General features: G+C 35.7%; 1 protein-coding gene across 2 annotated transcripts in view; it reads right to left on the bottom strand.

The window, feature by feature from the left end:
- The window catches only part of rac3b (Rac family small GTPase 3b), a 32,986-nt gene that overhangs the window by 5,341 nt on the left and 18,723 nt on the right, over positions 1 to 8,922 (bottom strand). Inside the window, exons 4-5 of one of the 2 annotated variants that reach the window (XM_057825729.1) lie at positions 4,256 to 4,318; positions 3,581 to 3,740 (exon numbers count right to left, since the gene is read on the bottom strand). In XM_057825729.1, the coding sequence (XP_057681712.1) occupies positions 3,581 to 3,740; positions 4,256 to 4,318 (223 nt within the window). The remainder of the gene's footprint in view (positions 1 to 3,580; positions 3,741 to 4,255; positions 4,319 to 8,922) is intronic. The other variant, XM_057825730.1, reaches the window with a different exon arrangement.

The raw sequence follows: 8,922 nt of genomic DNA, 5'->3' as shown, positions 1-8,922 counted from the left end.
CTGAGGACCAGGAAATGGCCTTGGTTAGAGACATAATTCTCATGGGCAGTGTTGTTAATAATGGCGTTAGAGTGCAGTGGGGCAAATAAGTATTTAGTCAACCACCAATTGTGCAAATTCTCCTACTTGAAAAGATTAGAGAGGCCTGTAATTGTCAACATGGGTAAACCTCAACCATGAGAGACAGAATATGGGAAAAAAAAAACAGATAATCACATTGTTTGATTTTTAAAGAATTTATTTCCAAATTAGAGTAGAAAATAAGTATTTGGTCACCTACAAACAAGCAAGATTTCTGGCTGTCAAAGAGGTTTAACTTTCAATTCGTTACCTGAATTAATGGCACCTGTTTTAACTCAATATCGGTATAAAAGACACCTGTTCACAACTTCAGTCAGTCACACGCCAAATTCCACTATGGCCAAGACCTAAGAGCCGTGGAAGGACACCAGAGACAAAATTGTAGACCTGCACCAGGCTGGGAAGACTGAATCTGCAATAGGTAAAACGCTTGGTGTAAAGAAATCAACTGTGGGAGCAATTATTAGAAAATGAAAGACATACAAGACCACTGATAATCTCCCTCGATCTGGGGCTCCATGCAAGATCCCACCCCGTGGCGTCAAAATGATAACAAAAACGGTGAGCAAAAATCACGGGGGGACCTAGTGAATGACCTACAGAGAGCTGGGACCACAGTAACAAAGGCAAAGTAACACAATGCGCCGCCAGGGACTCAAATCCTGCACTGCCAGACGTGTCCCCCTGCTGAAGAAAGTACACATCCAAGCCCATCTGCGGTTCGCTAGAGAGCATTTGGATGATCCAGAAGAGGACTGGGAGAATGTGTTATGGTCAGATGAAACCAAAATAGAACTTTTTGGTAGAAACACAGGTTCTCGTGTTTGGAGGAGAAAGAATACTGAATTGCATCCGATGAACACCATACCCACTGTGAAGCAAAGGGGGTGGAAACATCATGCTTTGGGGATGTTTTTCTGCAAAGGGACTAGGACGACTGATCTGTGTAAAGGAAAGAATGAATGGGGCCATGTATTGAGAGATTTTGAGTGAAAATCTCCTTCCATCAGCAAGGGCATTGAAGATGAGACGTGGCTGGGTCTTTCAGCATGACAATGATCCCAAACACACAGCCAGGGCAACAAAGGAGTGGCTTCATAAGAAGCATTTCAAGGTCCTGGAGTGGCCTAGCCAGTCTCCAGATATCAACCCCATAGAAAATCTGTGGAGGGAGTTGAAAGTCTGTGTTACCCAATGACAGCCCCAAAACATCACTGCACTAGAGGAGATCTGCATGGAGGAATGGGCCAAAATACCAGCAACAGTTTGTGAAAAGCTTGTGAAGAGTTACAGAAAACATTTGGCCTCCGTTATTGCCAATAAAGGGTACATAACAAAGTATTGAGATGAACTTTTGCGATTGACCAAATACTTATTTTCCACCATGATTTGCAAATAAATTCTTTAAAAATCAAACCATGTGATTTTCTTGTTTTTTTTTCCCAGATTCTGTCTCTTATGGTTGAGGTTTACCCATGGCGACAATTACAGGCCTCGTTCATACAGAACCTCGCTGCTATGGTGCCATGTTGGGACAGAAGGAGCAGTCGCTTGACTCGATCAACTCAAACCCCGCCTAGTTCACGCCCACCCACCTAGTTTGATGAGCTAATGACAGATAACATTATTTCATGCAGTACAAGGGGGAACAAGAGTGCAAGAATTAAATAAATAAAAAGTGAAAAAAATAAATGTTGAAATAAATGAATAAATAAATAAATATGGAAATAAAAACGGCATGGAAAATGAATGAATAAATAAATGTTGAAATAAATAAATATATATTGGGAAAAATAATACAGGAAAAAAATAAAAAGTGAAATAAAAAATAAATAAATAAATAAAATAAAAAAATAAAATGTGAAATAAATCAAAAGTAAAATAAATGAATAAAAAGTGAAATAAATAAAAAGTGAAATAAATAAATGTTGAAATAAATAATTAAATAAAAATGGAAATAAATGTTGGAATAAATAAATATTTATTGGAAATATAATAAATGCCGATATAAAAAAAAAAAACGGAAAAAAGTGAACTAAAAAAAATAAATAAATCTTGAAATAAATAAATAAATATTACAAAAATAATTTATGTTGAAATAAAAATATAAAAATTTAAAAGTGAAATCAAGAAAAAAAAGTGAAATAAAAGAGAAATATATAAATAAAAATTTAAATAAAAATGGAAATTTAAAAAAAGTGAAATAAATAAATGTTGAAATAAATAAATATTGTAATAATAAATTCTGAAATAAAAAATTAAAATGGAAATAAATAGAACGTGAAATAAAAAAATAAAACGTGAAATAAATGTTAAAATAGATAAATATATATTAGAAAAATAATAATGTTGAAATAAAAAAATACAGATGGAAAAATAAAAATGGAAATAAATAAAAGTGAAATAACTAAATGTTGGAATAAATAAATATTTATTGGAAAAATAATAAATGCCGATATAAAAAAAAAAACGGAATAAAGTGAAATAAAAAAATAAATAAATCTTGAAATAAATAAATATTACAAAAATAATTTATGTTGAAATAAAAATATAAAAATGAAAAATTAAAAAGTGAAATCAAAAAAATAAAATGTGAAATAAAAGAGAAATATATAAATAAAAATTTAAATAAAAATGGAAATTTAAAAAAAGTGAAATAAATAAATGTTGAAATAAATAAATATTGTAATAATAATAAATTCTGAAATAAAAAATAAAAATGGAAAAAAATAAAACGTGAAATAAATGTTAAAATAAATAAATATATATTAGAAAAATAATAATGTTGAAATAAAAAAATACAGATGGAAAAATAAAAATGGAAATAAATAAAAGTGAAATAAATAAATGTTGAAATAAATAAATACAAGTGGAAATAAATATTGAAATAAATAAATAAATAATGAAAAATATAAATAAATAAATGTTGGAATAAATAAATATTTATTGGAAAAATAATAATTGTTGAAATAGAAAAATAAAAATGGAAAAAAATAAAAAATGAAATAAAAAAAATAATCTAATATATATGAAGTGAAATATAAATGCGTAAAAAGTGAAGTAAACAAACACTGAAATTAAACACAAATTGAAATATTCAACGTTTGAAATAGATGCATTTTAATGACACATTTATTCATTTATTTGTGTATTTATTTATTGCACTCCTGGTCCTCCAAATAGCTTGTTGGATATAATAATTGCTGACATGGTGTAAATCAGTGGTCTCAAACCGGTCCTCAAAGGGCCGCAGGGGGTACTGGATTTCATTCCAACCAAACGAGACAAATACCTTTTCACCAATCTGGTTTCTTACAAGTGTAATCAGTTGATTGCAATCAGGTGCTGCTTATGTTAGTAGAAACCTCATTGGTTGAACTGTTTGTGCTGGATCTGTTGGAACAAAAACCAGGACCCACTGCGGCCCTTTGTGGAGTCGGTTTGAGACCGCTGGTGTAAATACACTGAAGTAAATGCCCTTTCCCCTGATATATCTCACCAATCTCTCTTGCCATGGCCAGACCCTGTGGGTACGTGATGGGGGAGAGCTTCTTGTCCCGCAGCCTCTCGATGGTGTCCTTGTCATCTCGCAGATCTAGCTTGGTGCCCACCAGGATGATGGGTGTGTTGGGGCAATGGTGTCTCACTTCAGGGTACCACTGAAGCGCCAAACACACACATACAAACACACGGACACACAGATTCATGCGCACACCCGCACAAATGTATGTCCAAGTCGGTGACAGGAGAGAAAGAGAGAAGTTAGTTTGATACCAAGGCAACGTACATAGCCTTTCCATGACTATGACAAAATTGGTAACCGATCTAACTGGAATGGAAGCGAATATGAGCACAAAACATTCTCATTGTACGCACTACACTGCGAGCTTTGACCCTCAGAAAAGCGCGACTTTATATGCAAGCATCTCATGATGCTCAGCAGATAAAACCGCAGAGGGCCGTCACACTCGCTCTGCAGAGCGTTTGAACGCATTCAGACCCCGTCGCGCAACCTTCTTCCTGACCCGCAGGATTCAAATCTGTCGGGTTGCAAAACGAGGTCTGGATGGGTGTGGTGTGGTAGTGCAAAATTCCAGGTGGAGCAAAAGATGTGCCTCGTTGTGGTCAGACTCGGCGTGGAGGGAGTCAAAGGGCAGTCAGTCAGCGTACTGACCTTAGCTCGGACGTTCTCAAAGGAAGCCGGACTGACCAGGGAGAAGCATATCAAGAACACATCCTGGGAGAGAACCAGAGACATGACTAGTTGAGAGCTGTGTCTGCGTGTGTGTAGCCTGAAGTATTTGTGGCCGTAGACTACAGCTGGGCGGTTTACCGAAAATTTACCATTACCGAAATGGTTCGACGTAATTTTGACCATGTTGGTAAATTTGTTTTTTTAATGAAACAAAAAAAAATGAAGACTTTTCAGCCCGCTTTGACTATATGTTGTTCGGATATACTCATGCCCCTTTAAGTACAGCCTTACATGTGAAGTCACGCGAATCAGGAAATCAAGCAATCAGCCGGTACGCTAACGCTAGAAGTGAACGTGATGGAGTTGGATAATAGTGAAACGACTACTTGTAGCCAGGCCACAGGCATTTCGAGTATAAAATTAGTCGAAGCTTAAAGTGTGGTGTAACTCAAGAAAGAACTCGACGTCAGTTGTATTTTGGATTCGAGAAGGACGACGAACCATTGAGCCCTACATCAATTTGACGGTTCATTTCGTAGACAACAAGTGGGAGCTGCGCGCTGGATACAGCCTATTTCTCAGACGACCACATTGGTGAGATGACTGCTCAGGCCCTGAAACAAATCTCTCTACGTGGGACGTGAAGTTGCCACCTCTGACAGCGGCGCAAATCTTGTCGAAGTGGCTGAACTTAACCTAGTGAGTGGATTGGGCACGGACTGCGTCTAGCAATCAGTATGTCGCGTTATTTTGTATTTCTGTTCAGCATAAAGTATAATCCAACAGTGTAGCCTATAATATGACCGTTTAATGGCCACAGCTATTTTTACTGTATCTGCTTGCTTTATTCAGTGTCATTATTGCCATCATAAAATCTTAAATGTTTCTTGGCAAAAGACATAGACATCACTATCAGTTGACGGGACACGGGGCCGAAGTGTACGGGACCCATTTTCAAAAACTTGAAATTCAAATATTTTCAAAACCAAAGCCACTAGTGAAGTAAAACCACAACAGGCACCTCCCTTTGGCACATATGAATCTCCATGAGCAGCGATATCCAAAAATTCAAAGTCATTCCCTAATAAAATCCTGATTAATTATTTTGCCAAACAAGTATAACAAAACTTAAAATGGCTATAAAATTCTCAAATCTTACACTAGTTGCACACAAATCACCAAATGCAGGATCAATAGCAATATTTAACATATATACGTTTTTGCCCAAAATAGCAACTTAATTTTTTTTTCAATTTAGTGCAATAAACAGCTAATAAATCACTCAATTTTCACATCAGAAACTTACATGCAGAGTCATCTTAATTTTACTCAACACACGCAAAATTAGCATTTTCCTATATACAATCACAACTTAGGTTGAATTCCGCTATTGTGAAGAGATGCAAAATCCAACATGGCAGCCGTCACAAAACAAAGAGCTTTTTAAGTTGAAAATTCTTATAAATAAATGCTTAAATCGTGAAAGTTCTATAGATATGAACGTAAAACAGTCTAGATTCTTGGTTAAAAGCAAAAAACGGGCAGTTATCGTTCATTTTACGTAAATATTTGAAGCAAAATTTATAGTATTGTGTAATCCAACATGGCGTCCGTCAAGAAAGAAAGAGCTTTTTAAGTTGAACATTCTTGTACATAAATGCTTAAATTGCGAAAATTCTACAGATATGAACATAAAACACTCTAGACTCTTGATTAAAAGCAAAAAAAAAACAAAAAAAAAAAAAAAAAAAAAAACGGGCAGTTATCATTCATTTTACATAAATATTTCCAGCTAATGTTGGGCTAATTTTTTCCATTCATTTCATTGTATTCACAGCGTTTCAAAGTGCATCCATGGTGTGAAAAAATATAATAATTACCTTGAATCCTTGACCAAATCACTCTTGAGAGACTCCTGCCTGCTTGTATGCAATAAAACATTCGTCCTATTTCCACTTAAATCTGGCGTTAGAACGCAGCGAGTGTTTTGAGTTTACTACAGTGAAAGCCAACTCAATTTCTAAGGAAGACGTGGCGCAATGTCTGTGGGAGCTGTCTTGTCAACTGATGGTGGAGTCTATGCATAAGAGTTAGAGCAGTATAGCTTAATGTGTATGTGGGGTGGGAGTGTGTTCAGAGTGTGTGCATGTGTGTACGTGTATTTCAGTAAATGTTCTGGAAAAAATTAACTTGAAACCTTGAAGTAAACACTTGTGTTGAGGAATCATGTAACAGCAGCCATGAACAATAAGTTGTCTGATACTCGGTCCTCTGTTTGAAGTGCACTGTTCAAGCCTCTCTTGCTTTAAGTCCTTTGTGTTACAATATTTTTGCACAGTGGCCATAGCAATATTTACAATGTTGTACATTGCTCAAGTCATACAAACTGTGATAAATGTTCATACTTGAATGATTATTGTTTACAAGATATTTTCATATACTTAATGTTTACAAAGCATGTACAATTGTTAAATATGTAGCTGGTCAATAAATCAACGAGAAACAGTGAGAAACGGTTAATTTGTATTTCATGCATTGATTTAAGATTTTCAAAATATATAACAGTCCGCTTTGGCGAATTTATCGTCATCTAGGTAAATCCGCTCTGTAGACTTCATAATGATATCAACGGGACACGTGGATCGGGGCCAATTAATAGGGGGCCTGCATTCTTGGCGTGGCCGTCAAAGCTGACCGAGTGGAATCACAGACAAAGAGCTTTTTTCGTAGAAAATTCTTGTGCACAAAATGCTTAAATCCCTGAATTCTTTAAAGATATGGACGCAAAACAGTCTTGATTCTTGGTTAAAAGCACACAAAAAAAAGTGCAGTTAGTATTTATTTTACGTAAATATGTCGAAGTACGATGCTAGTCTGTTAGTTAATGTGGTGGCCGCCATAGATAAACAGCTTTTCCTGTGAAAATTTTTGTGAATAAATGCTTAAATCCGTGAATTCTTGATATGGATGTAAAAAAGTCTCGATTCTTGGTTAAAAGCAAAAAACCGGTGCAGTTACCGTTTACTTTACGTAAATATGTTAAAATACGATGCTAGTCTGTCAGTCAATGTGGCGACTGCCATATGTAAACACAGCTTTTACCGTGAAAATTCTTGTGAATAAATGCTTAAATCCCTGATTTCTTTATAGAAATGGACGTAAGACAGTCTCGATTCTTGGTTAAAAGCAAAAAAAAAAACATGCAGTTAGTATTTCTTTAACGTAAATATGTTAAAATACGATGCTAGTTTGTCAGTCAATGTGGCGGCCGCCATATGTAAACAGAGCTTTTCCGATGAAAATTCTTGAGAATAAATGCTTAAATCCCTGAATTCTTTATAGATATGGACGTAAGACAGTCTCGATTCTTGGTTAAAAGCAAAAAAAAAAAAAAAAAGTGCAGCTAGCATTTATTTGACGTAAATATGTCAACGTACGATGCTAGTCTGTCAGTCCATGTGGCGGCCGTCATATGTAAACAGAGCTTTTCCGGTGAAACTTCTTGTGAATAAATGCTTAAATCCCTGAATTCTTTATAGATAGGGACGCAAAACAGTCTTGATTCCTGGTTAAAAGCAACAACAACAAAAAAAACGTGCCGTTAGCATTTGTTTCATGTAAATATGTTGAAGTTCGGTGCTAGTCCGTTAGTCAATGTGGCGGCCGCCATATGTAAACAGAGCTTTTCCGGTGAAAATTCATGTAAATAAATGCTTAAATCCCTTATTTTTTAATAGATATGGACGTAAGACACTCGATTCTTCGTTAATAGCAAAAAAAAAAAAAAAAAAAAACGTGCAGTTAGCATTTATTTTACGTAAATATGTTGAAGAATGATGCTAGTCTGTCAAAAAATGTGGCGGCAGCCTTACAACAAAGAGCTTTTTACGTTGAAAATTCTTGTGAAAAAACGAAAAACAATAATTACCTTGAATCCTCAAACAAACCACTCCTGAGACAATCCTTCCTGTTTGTATGCGGTACAGCTTTCGTACTTTTTCAAAATAAATCCGGCGTTGGATCACTGCATGTGTTGCTGCCACCAATTGCGAATAACTGAAGCGGATTGTGGGATGGCCCCCTACCTGAAGGCGTGGCACAATATCATTATGAAGTCATTGATCCGCTCAATTTAATGTGATAAGTACTTAAGACCATATCGCCCAGCCCTACAGTAGACACACTTGGAGCAACAAAAGGAAGACTGGAGTAGGTTTGAACCTCCGTAAAGTTGCACCCCCCCATCAGACACAGACTTATGTAAAAATGTTGTTAATTGTTTGTGCTATGTTTGTGCCGGTTTGTACTGTAAAAAGTTTTTTTTGTGCTGCAACACTTTTGTAGGTATTTTACTTTTAATTTGTAGTGAGGTCTTTATGCAGCCCCCCCCCCCCCCACCCCCCCACCCCATCTATGCTGGAAAGGACTCTGGATGACCTTTAAAAAATATTATTTGGAAAAACTCCAAAACCATAGCAGCACTTGAAAATGAGCTTTCGGTACAGTAATACTATTATGAAGTAACGCTACTCTTATGTAAAAATTTTGGCTACTCTACCGAACTATAATGTATATATGGATTTTTAAGAAATACATTTTGATTATCAGCATCATCCAATTAATGGTGATGACAGTGAAATACACAG

The sequence above is a fragment of the Corythoichthys intestinalis genome, chromosome 21 (assembly GCF_030265065.1).
Source record: "Corythoichthys intestinalis isolate RoL2023-P3 chromosome 21, ASM3026506v1, whole genome shotgun sequence".
Lineage (NCBI taxonomy): Eukaryota > Metazoa > Chordata > Actinopteri > Syngnathiformes > Syngnathidae > Corythoichthys > Corythoichthys intestinalis.
The sequence above is the reverse complement of the archived record's forward strand: the minus strand, read 5'-3'. Positions and strand labels throughout refer to the sequence as shown.